This window comes from Mesocricetus auratus, unplaced genomic scaffold (genome assembly GCF_017639785.1).
Source record: "Mesocricetus auratus isolate SY011 unplaced genomic scaffold, BCM_Maur_2.0 Super-Scaffold_100009, whole genome shotgun sequence".
In the NCBI taxonomy this organism is placed as follows: Eukaryota; Metazoa; Chordata; class Mammalia; order Rodentia; family Cricetidae; genus Mesocricetus; species Mesocricetus auratus.
The window spans coordinates 25,513,724-25,533,738 of record NW_024429193.1 but is presented as its reverse complement, the minus strand read 5'-3'; the positions used below and the strand labels follow the sequence as shown (position 1 = coordinate 25,533,738).

The following is a 20,015-nucleotide window of genomic DNA, read 5'->3' as shown; positions in this document are numbered from 1 at the left end:
ATCCGGCGGACCGGAAGAGGCCGCGCGTCACTTCCTGATGTCTCCCTAGGAAACGTCCCCCTCCCGTCCGCTTGCGGGAACCTTTGTTTCTCGCTTCTGATGCCGGTTAGGGCAGGGACGGGTTCGGAAAGAGCGGCCGGGAACGGACAGAGTGGCGGGGCGGAGCGGTGAGTTGTGACGAGGGTCCCCGCTTCCTGGCGCCTCCGGGAGGCTCGAGAGCCCGCGAGGGGCGGCCGGAGTGGAGCTCCGTGGGGTGTTGGTCTCCTGCCCGCTGGAGGGCAAACCTAATTTGCGGGCAGTTGCGTGCCGCAGCCTAACCGCTCCTCCCTTCCTGTACGGGCTGTGCCTCTCAGGGTGCTGGGGACTGAGGACCGAGCCCCTGGGGACAGGGTCCGTGGAACTCTCACATACCTTAGTCCAAGGGTTCCGGCTGCCTCTCCGCAGCTCTCGCTTTACCTCTCCTTTTCTGACTCCCTTGTCAAGGACTTTTCCCTACTCAAGGCCGCCCGTGTGTTTTGTTTGCGCCAAAAGATTCTCATTCCTAAGTGTCCTGTCTCTGTGCAGATTCTCTACCGATTGGTTTGGTTTGGAACTGGGGTTTTTATCGCCTGCTCTAAGTTTCCAGACGCACCTAGGGCCAAGTACTCAAAAATGTTTATTGGAAAGGATTGCAAAATCTTACAGAGATGCGAATGGGTGGGATTTCATGGTTGTAATGAGATTGTCATGCTAGCATTGCATCCTCGTGAATAGTCAGTTTCTTTTATCTCATACATTAGGAAGTGACCGACTTTGAACTTTGTTTGAAACTAGCAGGCAGGATGAAAGGGACCCAAGGGAAAGTATATATTTAGATAGGGATGCTTAGTTTTTTTTTTAAGGGACGTCACAGTAGCTTTGAAAAATGACATGTTAGTGAAAAATCTACTTGATTCACTAAATATTTAAAAGTACCCGTTAAATTCTAATTGCTAGGGAAATAACTGCACCCCATCGCAGCACACACAGACATACAAACCCCTGCTCTCATAGACAATATATGCTAGCAAGTTTAATAATTAATGACAGATGAAAGAACAGAAAGTGGGTGCTTCAGATCAGAACACTGCACATGCTCCTACCCATAAAACAGATGATTGTTTTGCTCTTTGAGTTTCGGTTTTGTTGGTTGAAAAGACAATTGAATTTCTCTGATGCCTTTTGCTGAAGCGATTAGAATTGTGTAGAGTTAAAGAGGAGAACATTAGACTTTGCTTTGATGAGTTAACAAAATAATAGTCTAGCCCACTGTTTTACAGGGTAACACAGGAATAAGAGAAACAAGGAATTCGTGCTTAGAAAATGAGAGAAACCCATGTGGAATCATCTGCCTAGAGATGGTAGTTGGCAACAAAATGTGTATGATTGCTGAAGAACAAATTGGTAGCAAAACTAGGGCAGGGAACCCAGGACAGATAGTTGGAACAATAATAAGAACAGCAGGAATGACATGAACCAGGGAAAGAATGGAGATAGGAAAAAAATTAAAGTTAAATAAAGCGGTGCAAAGAAAATTTTATAAAACACAAAATAATTTTAACATATTTACTTGGTCTTAAAATAAGGAACGTTATTGGGTTGTGGTGATGTATGCTCTTAATCCCAAACACTCAGAGGCAGACTCATCTCTTTAAGTTAGTTCTAGGAAAAACCCCATTTCAAAACAAACAAAGTAAACAAGCAGGCAAAGAACAAAAGTGGGATATAGCCCCAATAAAGTGATAATAGTCAGAGATGCTTGTAGAGGGAGAGTTAGACTTAAAGTCGGTTGAGAGAAATGAGGGTGAAGTGGCCTCATTGGGGTCATGTTCAGTGGGATGCCTCAGGAAGACAGTGGCCTAAACTTGCTGTTAGCTCCTGTGGAAAGGGTGGGCTGAGAGAACCGTGGTCTTGAAAGAGAAGTTTATGATCACTGGCAAAAGTAGATTTTCTGGGGCAGCAGTTCTCAATTTGCAAAATAAATTGGGGTTGCCCAGGTGGTTTCCCACAGATTGGCAGGTTTCACCTGGAGTTTTTTTCTTCTGTAAGTTAGGATGTGGAAGCCAAGAGTTTATACCTCTAATGTGTTTGCCGGGGATGCCTGCTATATTTTAGATTTCTGTATGACTAAGTTAACCATTGTAAGATTATTTTCATAGAATTTTGGGAAGAAGGCCCCATTGTATGAATTGAAGCATTAATTAGAATATAGAAACTATAAAAAGTAGGTGATATTTGAGAAAAGCTTTGCTACAAGAAGAGACAATAATAAAGGAATAAATGTCAATATAAGATGCCAGCAGTCGGGGGAGGCTTGAGAATAAGACACTTCAAATAACCCCAAGTGTAAGGTTCCAGAGAGCACAGGAAAAAATAGCATCCATGCCCAACGGACATTACGCACAGAGCCATTTCTTATTATTTTTTAATCAAGTGGAAAAAGAGTAAAGTATAAGTGCATGGCAGTTTTAAATGAAACAAGTAATTGTTATTTTCAGAAAGAAGGGAAGGGAATTGACCAAACAAACATGAGAGTGCTAAGTGTGACACATGCCAAGATGGGACTAGTAACTTGGAAGAGAGCATGGTATTTTTTTCAGCTGCATTTAGTTTGGATGTAGATGGGAGAAGATGCCAAATGGAAGAATGTCTACAAAGTAGGTGAAATTATAGCAATGGGATAAGGATGCTAAAGATCTGGAAGAGGGTCATTGAAAGGCCTGTACTAGAGTAGAGACTCAAAGGAAAGAAGTAGTGTGCTCCCGATTAACACAGGGAAGAGATGGGGATGGTGAGATCATTGTATAGTAGTGGAACTTCTACTGAGACTTATATTTGCGACAGATAATTCCTAGTGTGACCTAACCGTTCACTCTCACCAACATCATCACTATGGCCTCGCTAGGTCAATGATAGTTTTAAAGTAATAAATATTTTCTTACATTTCTTTGTTTTAAACAACATTTATGTTTTTAAAATAAACTCACACTTAACATTCTTTCATCTGTCTTCATTTCTGCATTTTCATGCATATAACTTATTTTATGCCATCGACTGCTTCTGTTTGGTTTGAGAAAGAAGTTGAACAAGACAGTGTCAATAAAGAAGCAACACTGGGGACAAATGGAGCCACTCTAGATTCTGAGAACATAGGATGTGGGAATGAAGAAAGGAAGGGGAGGCATTAACCAAGAAAATTGCTTGGCTTGGTACCCAAAATACCTTCTTGAGTTAAGACAGTGGAAAAGAGAAAATAATGGAAGATACAATTTTTAAAGGTGGGTGGTGTTGATTATAGTAAAAAAGAATAGGTATGGTAAACTTTACATTTCATTGGCTGAAAATGATGCTCTTAGCGTGAAAGAACTAAATAAAGTTATTTGTAAAAAGTTTCAGAAGATCATAGTATGTGCTGAAATAAAGGTAATGCCTGGGAGAGAGAGAAGGAAGAGCCTGGCACTCATGTTCTTTAATTCGAGTAAGGAAGATACAAGTGAGAGGTTGATTAATGGGGTCATGGAATTTTTTTTTTAAATCAGCAATTCAGAAGAGGCTCTCTATAAATGGTTTTATAGCCTTTCAGTTGGAACAAGTCAAGGAACACTGCCTCGGAGGAGGCTATAAAAAGGTGATGTCATTAGTGAGAATAGTAAAGGCAGGAGGTGCCTGAGGAAGAAGTAGAAATGTAGGGGAATGTGTTATTCCTAAACTTAGCTTGGGAAGGGAGAAGGGCCGGGCTGAAGGAAAGCACTGAATGGACGTGCAGAATGATTTGTAATTTAAGTAAGCCACAATGTAGAAAGAGAAAGGGGAAACTGGAGGTTACTAGATAGTTTGGAGCAGGGGACTCCAAACCTTTCTTATTCCGTGAGCTTGAAAATTGAACATGCTTGCACACCCGCATTCCACCATGTACACCACTGAGTTTGAAAGATATGTCAGTAATTTACAGCAGGGGTGCAAAGTGTGGCAAGACTTCTAAAGAGAACTGTCTCCAAGGTTTCCATTTGAATATTTCTGTCGCATTACACCATAGGTCAAATGATCTACAGGCATTTCACTTGTGATGACAGACATGCATAACAATACTGTGCTTCCATTTTTCAGAAAGGAAAGTGGTGCTTCTATCATATAAGGATTTGTCCAGGTATTATCTCTTTGCTCAGTCTCCCATAAAACAGACTGCCCTGGGTTAAATAAACTAGTATGTCTGTAGCTGTATAAATTAGGTCATAGAAAGAGTGGACTGTGTTTGTCCTATAGACTCTGAGACAATGTTTATCTCTTTAGTCATAGATATTATTTTAAACTATTTGTCCTCAGTATTAGTGAGTATGATGATCAGCCTCATAAATGTATTTTAAAACAATCCTCCTGAACCTGTCATTCTTTGGAGATCATATATATGTGTGATGTAATCTAAAGCAGCAATACAGCCTATTCCATTGCATTAAGTTCTTACTAATAGAACCATTTAAGGTATGGTTACTTTTTCATTCTAGTGCTAGCCTTCAAACTCTATTACCTAGGTAATTCAGACAGATGATATTTTAGTAGAGCATAGAATTAGCAATGATTTTTGATTATCAAGTAGATCATACCATTTTAGGAACTTATAGAGAGCCTGGTGTGTGTGTGTGTGTGTGTGTGTGTGTGTGTGTGTGTGTGTGTGTGTCCATCTGTCTGCCTGTATCCTGTGGAATTTGGCAGGGTATAAAGAGAAAAATATGATAAGAAATATATGAAATCTATTTCCCAGCCAGTGCTTCATATCCAAGATCCAACCTACAGCAAATTTAAATGATATTATAAGTCCCTGAAAATGGGAGATTATAGTGGAATTGCTGACAGATCTTTAACTGTAGCCTTATACCAGTGTTGCATTACTATGCCATCAAACTTAAGGATAGAAGAGGATTTAAAACCTTAGTCTATCGATCAAAGGATTGGACACTTAGAGTACATTTTTATTTTAATAATTCCTTGCCTGAAAGGTGTTTTTAAAAAAATGACAGCCAGAAGTAGAACCACTTGATAACATTGGTATTAACTGAAAACAAAATTTGACTTGATAGCATTGGTATTAACTGAAAACAAAATTTGACTTCTGAGAATTTTGCAGACCTCCGATTTGTGTGGCTTCAGCTGTGCGGCCATTGTTCAAGCTCTTTCAAACCCCAAGTATTATCAGACCTAAGGGATATACATGTAGTGTGTAAGGGCTGTCATTCAGAGACCTGCTTTTGAAAAATAGCTCAATGCAAGAGATCCTACGTTCTAAATGTGATATAATAAGGTTGCCACTAATATGCTTTCTGAGATACTAACAATAGCAGAGGAGGGGAATGCACAGAAACAAAACAAGAAAACGGTTGTAAAAGCTGCAGAGTGACTTCTACCATGGACCAGTTGGCCTTGGTCTTCCTGTGACATCCTTGTCCCCCCCAACATGAACACCAGACCTTAATTTTTGTGGTAAAAGTGAGACTTGAAAAGAGACATTTTGATGTGTAGTAGACTTGACTTAAATCGGGCAAGTTTCTGTGTGCCATAAGTGACAGCTGTTAGAGGTAACTAGGAAGGTGCTCTGTGATTAAAGATCTTGTCTGCATTAAAATGTTGCCATTATCAGGTATGATGGCACACACCTCCAAACTCACCAGTGAGGGGTGGAGGCAGGAGGACCAGCCTGAGCATACAGTGGTAGATGTAGATACATTGAAAACTGGTAACATCTGTTGTTCCAGAGGGGAGAGGGGAAGCAGATAATGCCAGTCACTCCTTTGTCTCTAATAACCTTTCAGATGTTTTAAAATATTACAAGCAAGAAAACAACATAGATAAAAGTATGGATATATGATTGTACACTCTCTAAATTTCTCCCCCTCCTTTTTTTCTTCAGGTCTTTGCAATGGCTGCTACTGTGAACTTGGAACTTGATCCCATTTTTCTGAAAGCCCTGGGTTTCTTACACTCCAAGAGTAAAGACTCTGCCGAAAAACTAAAAGCACTGCTTGATGAGTCTTTGGCCCGGGGCATTGATTCAAGTTATCGTCCAGCTCAAAAGGTATCTACCCGAACACAAAGTTTGGAAAGAGTTTTGAGATGCAGTGGCCAGTGGCCCAGTGATAGCATTTATATTATCTTGAAACACTCTCTACCATTGTTGTCACTCTTTATGTCACAAAGAAATTGTATTCTTTAACGTTGTTCTCTTCCCTCTCAAGCTTTCAAAGAGCCACCCAGAAAGGTTTGGTCTAGAGCAAGCAGTACTACTCAACGGGTGGGTCTCGACCCCTTTAGGGATGATGACCCTATCACAGGAGTTGCCTAACACCATCACAAAGCTTAGATGTTTATATTACAACTCATAACAGCAGCAAAAAAGAAGTAGCAATGAAAATGATTTTGTGGTTGGGGGTTACCACAACATGATGGATTCTATTCAAGAAACAGCGTTAGAAAGGCTGAGAGCTGCTGGGCCAGAAGATGGCTGTCTTACTATGTGGTGTGTAAAAAAACACTTGCTCGCAATTTAACCTCCATTTCTTTATAATTATGTTTTAGTGTGTAAATTTATTTCTAATTGTTCTCTTGTGTTTTAAGGACAAAAGTATAAATAACAGGAATTTTTCAACAAAATGAACAAATTCCTGTAGATGTCAAAAGTTTGTAGCTTCATTATCGATAGTGAATGGCAGCTTTATGTGACAAGAGTGTATTTAGATCAAAGCCTTTTTGAATCTAGTTTACCTCTTGTAGTTGTGTGATATCAAGTTATATACCTTGAAACTTTATGGTATAGGCCCTTTCCTAAGTGGTTTGTGGATGTTATGAACTTTTGTTGTAATAATGATCTCTTTCTTGAAATTTTAGTATTGCCTATTTTTCTCACATTACAGTTAGGGAACTGAGTTGTCTAATAACTTTTTCTCCCAGCCTTGGCAAAATGGGGAGACTAAGAACTATCTTGCAGATGTGTAAAAGTTATAGCAAAATAAGTAATTTATCCCAAGTAGTATCCACCTAGCACTTATGGGCTCTCCACATGAGGTTTCTGTTTTTCTAGGTCTGAAACTCAGAGTCACCAGATGTGGTGACACAGCTGCCCCACTAAGAGGGAAGACAGAGCCATGTGACTAGCTTGCATGTAGTCAGAATCTGAAGCCTAAGATATGCCCACAACCCAAGTTATTGCCCAGAACTTTCTAGAACATGAACCTGTCAGAGAGTGATTACAAAGACCCTCAAGAGACTCTGGGTCATCATGGGTATATGGTTGCATGGTTATCAAAACATCAAATAGGTGCTGGTTGTGAATCAGTTATTCATAGGAAAGCCAGGGTGGTAGAGAAGAGTGTTACATTGATTATAATATAGCACCTTAATTTTTAACTGAAAATTGTTTCAATTATTTATGTTTGTTTCTTTTCTTTCAGTACTGGGAATTGAATCTATGACCTAGCCAAGTGCCCTACCACTAAACAATAACTCAGCCCTTCTACTTTGAACAAAATAATTAAAGGTCTCTTATTTTTTTTTTATTTTAACCCCTTAGGATGTGGAACCACCCAAAATTTCAAGCACAAAATCTATTTCTATCAAGCAAGAACCTAAAGCATCGTCTAGTCTCCCTTCTGGCAGTAATAATGGCAAAGTCCTCGCAGCAGAAAAGATAAAGAAAGAGGCCGAAAAGAGACCCGCTGATAAAGTAAGGTTCACTTTTAGCTCAGCTTATGAAAGGATAACCCATTCCCACAGGCAGAAAGAATGGCATGTGTCTACTTCAAGCAGCAGTGGGTATGGTCCTGTAACGACTACTCCATAAATTCATTTTACTAGCTGGAGATGTTGAAAAAATGAGTATTTAACTTGTACTAGAGATGGTTGTCATCAAGCATTTGCACCCCAGGGGAAAATAATACAGACCTTACTCCATAACTCTGGCTACAGTAGTTGTTGAGAAGGAAACCTGAAAGAATCCAGATGTGATTAAACCTGAACTCTGTTACATGATGGCAAGCATCTTGAGAAGACTACAGATACTTCTTGATTGTATATTTTGGATAATTTTATAAATGTAATTAAAGTTTGGCAACTAACAAAAAAATGCACTAAAAATGTGTTCAGTAGCCCTTGCCCTTAGGTGGGCATATTATCCCATATATTTTCATCCTGTTACTAAATAATAGATATTCACGAACATTGCATTATCGTTGTGCTTTTATATTTCTGCAACTGTTATTATACTGTTTATCATTTTGTTACTTTTTCTTTACTCAATGCTGTTTTGTTTTCTAAGTTTTTATTATGTTAATTTATTTGTGGGAATGTCATGTGTGCCACAGATGTGTCTGAAAGCCAGAGAACAACCTGAGGGAGTTAGTTCTCTCTTTCCAACATTTGTGTCTTGGGAATAAAACTCAGGTCCTATGTTTGGTAGCAAGCACATTTGTCCTCTGAATTGTCTCTGTAGCCAGTGTGTTTTTGAAATTTATGTGTAGTTCTTAGGGGTTTTTTCAGCAACCATTAATATTCATTCTATGAATAAATTTACCAGTTACTTTACTGGTAAACATTTAGGAGATTTCTCCTGTTTTTATTATAATACATCTTCAGTGAGTTACTTTTACGTATTTCTGTGACCATGTTAATAATTTTTATAAGCTATACACACATCTATAAGTGGATGTGAAGATACTTATATATTCATCATTACTAGATAAATTTAGACCCTCACCAATAAACATGAGAATTTCTAAATTCTCTATGTATTTTCATAATTTTATTTTTGTGAATCCAACAGACTTACCTATAATTTTCATATCTTAAATTGCTAACATTAGCTTTGAACCATATATGGCATTGCTTTTAGTGTGAATAGGAGGATAGCTCATTATTTACTTTTTCGATACAGTTTGAATATTACACACCATAATTAAAATGGGGTTTTTTTGCACATGTATGTATTTAGAGTGTGTTCCTATGTCTATGTGTGTTAATGTGTATGTGTATGCATGTGTACATGTGTGTGTAGATGCCCAGAGTCAACACTGGATGTCCCATTCACTTAGCTGGTCAAGTGCTGGGATTACAGGCCCCCACCATGCATGCTCTTATGTGGGTTCTGGGTCAGAACTCTGGTCCTTCGTGTTTACACAGCAAGCTTATTCAGGGGGCCTTATCCCCAGCCCTAAAGCTTTTGGTTCTTTAGTTTTTTGTTGTTTTAAATAACGATATTAGTAATACTATTTTTTTTCAGATCCAACATCTTGAATTAAAGAAAAAAGATAATATATCCATTGAGTTTCCATAATTCTGTAATATATATATAATATAAAGCAGAATAAAGATATTTGTTACACTATTCTGATTTATTTATATCTCGCTAGTTTCTTTTAACATACTAATTATGAAATAAATTTAACTTTAAATTTTATTTTTTTGCAATGTGAATACTCTGTTTACATTATTTCTACCCTTTCCTTTCTTCTCTCCTACTCCTCCCACAACTCCAACTCAAATTATAGTTAAGACTCTTCAACAGATCTTCAAAGTGTATAGCTTTCCTGGCTATGTGAAATGTCTATAGAATAGACGTAGTCATGTATTGCCCCTCTTTCTCTCAATGATTTAGAGTTTATGCCGTGTTACTTTCAGGATCATTCATTATTGGGCTCTTTTTATAGATGAAAGATGTCACTGAAGGAGTTGATATTCCAAAGAAACCTAGAATGGAGAAACCAGAGACACGCTCTTCTCCCATTACTGTCCAAACCAGCAAGGACTTAGCTATGGCTGACCTCTCCAGCTTCGAAGAGACTAGTGCTGATGATTTTGCCATGGAGATGGGCTTGGCCTGTGTTGTCTGTAGGTAAGTCACATCCCATCACAGAGTGTTTTATTTCTTTAGAAGGAGCAGTCTCCTTCTAATATGTTTGTTCCTACTCTTTACCCCCCCCCCACCACCATAGAATTTACTAGGAATTTTCTGTTTTGTTTTCAGTTGGGGTAAAGAACAAATAAATAGAACACAGCGCTTTAACACCGTGAAAATTCAGACCACGCTTTTTCAGTCTTGTTATGTTGTATTAACCCCGTGTGTATTCTTGAGTTCTAGACAGAAGTGACTATGCATCTTTTTAAGTGAAGGGGGATATGTCAGGAACCTCAGTTCCATCTTTCTTTTTAAGCTATCTTCATTGCTTTTTCTTTCTTTCTGAATGCTGATAGCACTTAAAAAAATTAACTGGTACATGTCATTTCTTAAAACACCATTATATCTATCCTAAGAATAGTAGAAGTGAATGTAGGCTATCCTGAGTGACATTTTAAAACATAATTACAGAAGCAGATAATTTAATGGAAGATAAACTATCTTCTTCTACTAGTATTTCCTGCTTGGTTTTTTGCTTGTTTGTTTGTTTTCCAGAAATAACTAAATTTCGAAGACGTTCATGTCAAGGGCTGATGTTCAGTTATTACCTAGCTTTCATTGCTTAGCATAAAAGTAATATTTTTTTGACTATTCTAAAAAAATGTTAACTTCTAATATATTGCAACTAGGAAAATAGAAGCTTTTGTGAGCCTTGGAAAATGAGTTGATGTGCTTCTGAGTAAAATCGCTTGTTTCCACTTATATTGCATATCTTACCCCTAATCAGCTATGAAATTAGCATCTTGTAAATGAATATTATGAAAGTACTGATGGGGAGAGACCTAGTGACTTTTATCTTTTTTTTTTTTTTGGTTTTTACGAGACAGGGTTTCTCTGTATTGTTTTGGAGGCTATCGGTCCAGCCCAGCCTCGAACTCACAGAGATCCGCCTGCCTCTGCCTCCCGAGTGCTGGGATTAAAGGCGTGCGCCACCACAAGATGAGAACCTACTCTAGTTATTTATGTACTGAGCATACAAGATGTTTGATATACATCGGATCAATGTATATAAATCTGAACAGGGTGTAGTACCAGGTGTATCAAAAAAAGTACTCATCCCAAAAGCATAAGAAAGCAATCACCACAGGACTATCGGGTTATACTAAGTGTCTTGCAAAAGATAAAAGAGTCACAGCCTGGCGGTGGTGGCGCACGCCTTTAATCCCAGCACTCGGGAGGCAGAGGCAGGTGGATCTCTGTGAGTTCCAGGCCAGCCTGGTCTACAAAGCAAGTTCCAGGACAGCCTCCAAGACAATACAGAGAAACCCTGTCTCGAAAAACCAAAAAAAAAAAAAAAAGAGAGAGAGAGAGAGATAACTTTGGTTTTCTAATTTTTTTTTTTCTCCAAGAAAGTTTGGGCTCTCACTGTAGCCCAGGCTGGCCTAGAACACAGTATATATATAGCCCAAGCTATCCTTAAACTCACAGTTATGTTGTGCTGAAGCTACAGTAAGCCTCCACACTCAGCTTTCCTAGCTTACTAATGATGAAGACTGAACCACATGTAGCTATCTCACAGAGGAATTTCATAGAAATACTAAGGAAGTGCTGTCATTAGTACAGGAAGAGTCTATCACCTTTTGAGAAATAGAAACAGACTGCAATGTTAAGTGACTAAAAATATAACTAAACTTAATTGAAATATTGTCATTATTGATTAAGCATAACCTATTACAAATGAAGGTCTTACATAGGCTTTGTATTAGTGTTTGTTATTTTCTTATTAATGATTTAAATGATTATTTTTCTGGATTTCTTTTCCTTTAACATAAACTTTACCAGAAGAATGTGGAAACAACTTTAAATTGTATGTTAAAGATACTACCATGTTTAATGAAATCTTTTTCTTAGACAAATGACAGTGGCTTCAGGAAATCAATTAGTAGAATGTCAAGAGTGCCATAACCTCTACCACCAAGATTGCCACAAACCCCAAGTGACAGACAAAGAAGTGAATGACCCTCGTCTGGTGTGGTACTGTGCCCGGTGCACCAGACAAATGAAGAGAATGGTAAGAACCACACTTTACATTTTAACCAGCATCTGGTGGTCTTTATAGATAGATGACTTTAAAATGAAAATTAGGACATTTAGCATACTGAAAAAAATAAGTTTTGTGTTTGCATGTGTACTGTTTGTATGAATTTATGTTGCTATTCTAAAAGACCAGAGCATATTACATATGTCCCCCTCTAGTCATTCTTTAGCCTACCCTAGTTTAAATAAACAGGAGTGAAGACACACAAAATAAAAATATTTTTATAAGCATGACACTAGTTATAAACATTTTATAATACTATGAAGCACCAATGGTGAAATACAAACTCCCAGTCTTTGTTGAGTTGTTAAAAAAAACATAGAAAAAAATCTATTCCTGAGTGAGTAGAAACTACCAATTCACAGATGTGCAGAGGCCTATGGCTATCTGTGTCTTTCTTTCTAGATTCTCCAGCCTTCTCATTGACACTGAGCAGCTTATAATGTACTGTCCCCAGTGTACTCATCATTAACATAACTGCTTATATTGAAAAGTTCTATAATTTAAAAATAGGTAAACTACTTTTATTTCTAAAGCTCTAAAGAAATCAAGAAGTTGCTATCTACTAGCAATTTGTCATCTCTTCCCCAACTGTCCCTTCCTGTGTCTTAGATTAAAAAGTCTCAACAGAAGCATTTCCATGTCTGTTAAATCAATTTCTGTATGTCTGACCATATATTCTTTAAGATCTCAATTTCTTTTTTTTTTGGTTTTTACGAGACAGGGTTTCTCTGTATTGTTTTGGAGGCTATCGGTCCAGCCTGGCCTCGAATGCACAAAGATCCGCCTGCCTCTGCCTCCCGAGTGCTGGGATTAAAGGCGTGCGCCACCACCGCCCAGCTAAGATCTCAATTTCTTAGCTAAAGTAAAAGTCAAGATACTATTTTATGTTTACTCAGATAAAGCAGAAATAGGAAATATTTTTATTCTGTCAAAAATGGTAAAAATTTGTTAGTGTGTATCCTTTTTCTTTGTAACAAAAAATCTATTTTTTTAGTTTCTTATTGAAATTAGCTAAGACTTCAACCAAAATTATTTCAGATGAGCAGCTGTGTTCTAGCCTTTACTTGGTAGATGGGCCACTCATGCACACACGCATGCACCCACGTACGCTCGCTCAAACTCACTCCCATGACTGTTGAGTTCATGACAGTAATGATTGCACCAATGTCCAGCTTGGAGAAACAATGAGGTTTTACAGAGGTTACCAACAGGAATGTTGATAAGGAAGGTACAAGGAGAAGAGCTGACGCAAAAGCAGCTCAGCACCAGATGTCCTACCCTAACATGGGTGGAAACTCCTGGGGCTCCTGCACAGCGTGAAGGCAGCTTCATGGTCCAAATACCTCTTTGCACAGTGTGAGTGGTCAGCATCTCCATCGCTAGAAACTACCTACTTCCTTTTGTATTTGTTGGGGTGGGCTCTCAGAGTCCCTGTTCTCCCCAGCCTGTGACCATTTGATCACGGCCTGAGGCTCGTGAGCCTCCTTCGACCTGTCAATTTCGAATTGCATGCCATACAACAGCAGTGTGATCCATTACAGAGCATCGACAGTCCATTAAAAATTGGTAACTTTTAAAAGAAATAACTTGTGAAAGACCCAAATTTCCAAAATATTTTCTTATTATTTCACTTACATCAATCTATGTCTGTGATCTAATCTCCCTTGTATGTGATCTTGTATAACTGACTTGATCTTACTGATTGTTTGAATTTAATAACCTTAAATTAAAATTCTTCTCTAGCTTTTCCCCACAGTTGCCTGAGCTAGATGTTATGCTTGATGTCTTTCATAATTGTTACACCTTTGTTTTCTAAACTTAGTTGTATTACATCATATACCCTTCACATCTGTTACTTCCCATCTCTTACTTCCCTAATCTACAAATCTCCCATTACTTCTATTTCAATAGCTTTGTAAGAGGTCTCGTTGCGTGCACGTCAAAGCATGTATGCAGTCCCTCTGCGTTCACCCATGTCTGCCTTCTAAGTCATCTTTTTCTGCCTCGCCATGCACAGAGGAATGCTGTCTACTGACTTCCTTCTCCTTCCAGCTCATGTGCAACTAACTGTCTTTCTCGTGCAGCCCAGGCCCTCCTTCTTACAGATGGTGCTGCCCCCACCCTGCTGGGCTGAGCCCTCCCGTGTCAATCGTTAATCAATAGGATCTTTCACAGACTCCACCACAGTCTACTCTGATCTAGGAAGTTCTCAGTTGAAGTTCTCTTTTCCCAGGTGACTCCAGATTGTGTCATATTGACAATATTACGTTTTACTTTATTTTTATTGAGGAACTGGGGATCCAAGCCAGGTCCTTGCATGTGCTAGCTAATAGTAATTATTATTATCAGCACTTAACATTATGAGATCTTAGGCTAAACTCTTGCATCATCACAATTCATCCTCATAAACACCCCTTTGAAACAGATGGTGCTGCCACCATTTTGCAGGTGAAAGGAATGAGACTCTTAGGCATTTATGTTCCACCTGCAGTAACACAGCTGGAGAAATAATGAGCAGGGTTTCAGCCCTTGTTCTCTTTGATACTAAAAACTGTTCAGTCGTTGCTCCATCCTGCATCTATAGCTAGGATTGTTCATACACTAAACACTAAGAATCTGAAAAATGATTAAAATTACCAGAGAATTTAGCTTTGTCTTAAAAATCAGTTACTAGTCAAAATAAAACTGAAAATGCTTAGGGAGAATGAGTAAAATTCTCCTTAGATAACATGGAAACTTATATTTTTACTCTTTTCCCAAGGATTTAATTCACTAGTACGAAAAACCTCAAAGATTTATTATTTATTCATGAATAATCCTTCCCATCTTTCTCAATATTTAAAACCATGTAAATTATCTGAGTTGTTTTTAACCCACTTCTAGTATCTTAAAACCTTATACCTGATCCCTAAAAAGAAAATAATTCTTTGATTAACCATAAAGAGAAAGAAAGTGCACTTCATAATGAGTGGTGCTAACTGGATGCATCAGTGATCCCCCAGTGTCTATGAATGCGGCCTCTATGCATTCCATCCACTCAGATTAAAAATATTTTTCAGTGGAGTAAGGGCATGAAGGCATCAGTACAAAGCATGTACAGGCTTGTTTCCCCTGCTATTATTTCTAAAACAATTCAGTATATAGCTGCTGTTTACATGACATTTACATTTAGTAACCTAGAGATGAGTTACTGTCTACAGAGGTCTTCAATAGGTTATCTATAAATACAATATTTTCCCTTAACACTTTAGGTGGAACCATGGGGCCTTACTTACTAGACAAGTGTGTCATCTGAGCTGTAGCTCCCAATCTTTAGGGGTATTTTGTTTTGTGTGTGTGTGTGTGTGTGTGTGTGTGAGAGAGAGAGAGAGAGAGAGACAGAGACAGAGACAGAGAGAGACAGGAGAGAGAGGAGACACAGAGACAGAGACAGAGGCACAGAGAGAGAGAGAGACAGAGGACAACGTTTTGGAGGGGAGTTCTGTTTTGGTGAGAGAGAAAACAACTTTGCAGAGTTGATTTTTTTTTAATTTGGTGTTTTGTTTTCCCCTCCACCTTTACATGGGCTTCAGAAATTGAACTCAGAACACCAGGCTTGTACAACAAGCTTCTTTACTCAATAAGACCACAGCCCATAGAGGGTTTTGTTTCTGCTTGCTTGCTTGCTTGCTTTTTGAGACAGAATCTCTGTATGTTGCCCTGGCTGACCTCAAACTCCCATCCATGTGCTTCTATCACCCAAATTCTGTGATTAAAGGCATATGCCACCATGCCTGGTTAACCCGTAAGTTTTTAAGACAAAGTCTTTATCAATAAATCAGGCTGACTTTGAACTTGTTTTATAGCCCAGACTGTCTCCAAACTCCTAATCTTGCATCAGCCTCCTGAGCACTGCAAGTACAGACAGACATCCCTAGGCCCAGATACTATGCCAGTGTCACCTAAGGAACTTGAACATCAATAGATTCTGTACTCCTCAGAGATTCTGGATCCAGTCCTGCGTGGATAACTAGATGTACCATAGTTTGTGATTTTCCTTTATTGAAAAGCCACTACTGTTCAGAAACTAATATATCTGCAAAACTATATGTTGGTAATTGTTTTTCTGTAGGCTCTATTTCCAGTATCACCACAGTATTTTTAAGTTACCATTCAGTAACTTTAGTTCTGTAATAAATTTTTGTTACTCAGTAAAGATTTTGTATATAATTTTTCCCTCTGATTTTCCTAGGCTCAGAAAACTCAGAAGCCCCCACAGAAACCAGCTCCCACTGTTGTTTCTGTGGCCCCAGCTATCAAGGATCCGCTAGTTAAGAAACCAGAAACCAAACTTAAACAGGAGACAGCCTTCCTAGCATTCAAGAGAACAGAAGTCAAGGTAAAGTGTGTTCCTCTTTTCAACTACATTAAATCTCGGCTGACTAAAGGGTAGTCGCTTAGTAAAAGTTTGATGAGAAACCTTATGATTTGAATGACTGATGTTAGAAGTGAAGGCTGCCTGTCATTAATAAGCTAGGAGGGAGCGTTTACATCAGACACTGACTTTCTGCTCTGAAGTACGAGGCATTGCTAGTTTTCCCAGGTTTGTGCTGTTTCCTGAACTGTGTTCTAAACCATCTTCACGCTCTGAAGCAACACAGGCCACAGCAGTCCTTAAAATCAAGAACTCAGCACACAGGCCTTACTTTCTTGCCTATCTTTCACCAAGCATTGGTCTTTTTTGTTTTTTTGGGTTTTTTTTTTTTTTTGGTTTTACGGGACAGGGTTTCTCTGTATTATTTTAGAGGCTGTCTGTCCAGCCTAGCCTCGAACTCACAGAGATCCGCCTGCCTCTGCCTCCCGAGTGCTGGTATTAAAGGCGTGCACCACCACTGCCCGGCACATTGGTCTTTTTAGTTGGTGAGTTTTGATGAAGGGTCACATAGTCATGTGGCAAACCATTTCATGTTTAATAGAAAGGAAAGGAGAAAAAAATGGATATTTTAAAATAGAACAGTAAAGGAATTGATGCTTTATAAGATGGTTTCCTAATCAGGACATCATAAAATAGTATTATATTACCACTTTTATATATTGTACATTCCCTTCTGCCTTCACCTCTGAGTGCTCTTTGAGACCCTCGCAAGTTCTCTCAAGATGAAGGTAGACTGTGTTTATACAGTGGTTGGTTCAAAATTAATTTGAACAAAGAGCCTTTTTCCTAATGTGAAAGTGGACAAAAATCATGTGTTTGAAAACAGTGCCACTTACATCCATCTCACTAGTCCAGGTAGGAAGCTGATCGGAGACTGAAATGTTAGTCTGACAAATCCTCTAGGAGCTGTCAGACTGCCCCAGAATGCCACAGTGCAGCCCAGGCAGTAACTCAGTCATCTGTATGCAAGTCGGGGATCTGTCACTGTAGTTTCAATGGAGACACACGTGAAACTGCGTTGTGAGCTCTTTATAGTGTATTCCCAGAGTTTAAACATCTGTTTGGTTTTTTTGTAGTGCAGTAGATGTTCACATTTTTGTGGCAACTTGGTTATTCTAAGTGGCTTCAAAACTTGTATATACTTGTTTCCTTTCACGTGTTCACTGTAAATAACTATTGATTGAATCTTTGACTTACGTATTTTTCCCTGAATATCTTCAGAACTTGTATATACTTGTTTCCTTTAACATGTTCACTGTAAATAACTATTGATTGAATCTTGACTTAGGTACTTTTTCCTGAATATCTTGGGTGCAAACAATTTTGTCCATTAAAGGTACATTCCGTTTGGATGTGTTATGAGCTAGGCGATACTTTCGTGGGTAGCAAAAGTGACTTGAAGAACTAAGTCTGATTCTCTGCTATGATTTGTGATTGAATCTAAAAGCCAGTTCCCCAAAAGAAGTTCATGTATTTTCTTTGAAATCGTTAAAACAATGTGGCATTAAGGAACTACAAGCCATATAGCATTCTTCCTGACTACAAGAACTTCCATGTACTTTTTCAATTTGGCTTCATAGAGACCTAACTTTGATGTATTGTCCAGGTTTTAACATCATCACTTTTTATATGTGAGTAAGTGTTTACATTCAAAGATACTATACGCGTGTTGATTATAATTGGCTCTAATGTAAGATTTATCTTTTTTTCTTAGCCACCCACAGTTATTTCAGGAAATTCTTCTGGTAGCAACGTGTCCTCGTCAGTAACTAGCGGCCTAACTGGATGGGCAGCTTTTGCAGCCAAAACGTCGTCAGCTGGTCCATCAACTGCAAAATTGAGTTCAGCAGCGCAAAACAACAGTGGAAAAGCTGCTGCCTCGTCAGCTAACCAGAAGCCCGTGGGTTTGACTGGTCTGGCAACGTCATCCAAAGGTGGAATAGGTTCCAAAATAGGTTCTGGTAACAGCTCTTCCCCTTCAGTACCCTTGAAACCACTCCCACCCCTAACCTTAGGCAAGACTGGCCTGAGCCGCTCAGTTAGCTGTGATAATGTCAGCAAAGTGGGTCTTCCCAGTCCTAGTAGTTTAGTTCCTGGAGGCGGCGGGCAGCTGAGTGGGAATGGAAATAGTGCTGCGTCAGGGCCCAGTGGGAGTGCCACAAGCAAAACCACATCAGAACCCAGCAGCGGCCCCTCAGCATCGCTTAAAGGGCCAACTTCCCAGGAATCGCAGCTCAACGCCATGAAGCGATTACAGATGGTCAAGAAGAAAGCTGCCCAAAAGAAACTCAAGAAGTAATGTGGCCAAATAGGTTTTTATATCATATTGCTCTAAAGATAAAAAAAAAATCCTTATTGGGACAAAACATGTAATATACTGTAACTTAATTAAAAAAAAACTTGATGATCACATCTCTATTGTTACGTTAAAGTGCTAATACTATTTAGCCAAACTTGGAACCGTTTATTTCAATCTGTTCAGTATTTTTATTTTAATAGCTTCCACAAAGTGTGAAAATAGTGATTATAATGACTGATTTACGATGAGACCTTCAGGAGATTGATGGCATATGCAAATGTAAAGAAATGTTCACCTGGCAAAATACCCCAAGATTTAAATCTCCAGCAATAAAGTACCTATGGGTGACAGGGATGACTCAATATAGTGTTTTATAATTGGCTCTCTGCCTTAGGGGGAAATCTCTCCCTCTCGCTCCTGTGAACTCTAGACATAATGTGATCCTACATGAGGTGACTCAAGTCATTGCCTTGTAAGCTAATGAGTTAGTTGGCCATCAGTTTATGTATATATTCCAACAAAGAATAGAATGCTTTCAGTATCAGACCAATAAATATATTATAGCAAAATGCAGCATCCTTTTTACAGTCAACAAATACCTCATCTTTTCCTGAAACTGAGTCTTGTGATTTCCTATATTCACTGAGTAGAATTGTTTTATCACCCCTGATGTGTCCTACAAAATCTGATCTCAAAACATCTTCCTGTATCCCTCGGTTTCCTAGCATCATTACCCTAAAATAAATTGATAAATAGTCTTTGTAAAGATAAAACTTCTAAGCTTGTTCTTTTTATTTGGAAAGCCTTTAAATTACACTGTTAAATATTGGCATTAATTTATTTATAAGTTAGAATCCAATACTGAAATAAACCCATTATTTGGAGATGGGATAAATATCTATTTACATGCTTAAAAATCTGCCTGTAGTTGTTTTTAAGTAACACCTTTCTGTTGATGAACATTGTTTTGGTAAAAACTCCAAATTCTCTATATAAAGAGTTCAAAAAAGTTTGTTGTTTTTAGTTCAAATGCAGTTTTGGCTTAACAGAATTATGTGACATGAGATAATGTCAACAGCTGTTAGTTACTGTAACTCACTACCTTGAAGACTTTAGAGAAATGATGCTTAGTACAGTTTACACATTAGCATTTGAATTGAGTTTTTACCCCATTACAGAAAGTGTGCTGGAGTTAAGGGAAGCAATTATTTTGATTTTTGTGACATTTCCTGGAAATTTTAATGAGTTTAGGAAACAATTAGTTTTTCAGTGAATAGGATTCTGTGTATAGGGTGTGTGTGTGTGT

At 38.5% G+C, this 20,015-nt stretch overlaps 1 protein-coding gene across 1 annotated transcript; it reads left to right on the top strand.

The window, feature by feature from the left end:
* Positions 1-34: 34 nt before the first annotated feature.
* On the top strand, positions 35-19,482 carry Ints12 (integrator complex subunit 12). The gene is made up of 7 exons (XM_040751774.1): positions 35-167; positions 5,921-6,085; positions 7,577-7,729; positions 9,708-9,892; positions 11,807-11,966; positions 16,228-16,374; positions 18,125-19,482. The coding sequence occupies exons 2-7, from the start codon at positions 5,930-5,932 to the stop codon at positions 18,707-18,709; spliced, it is 1,386 nt and encodes a 461-aa protein (XP_040607708.1). The 5' UTR covers positions 35-167; positions 5,921-5,929; the 3' UTR covers positions 18,710-19,482.
* Positions 19,483-20,015: the final 533 nt, after the last annotated feature.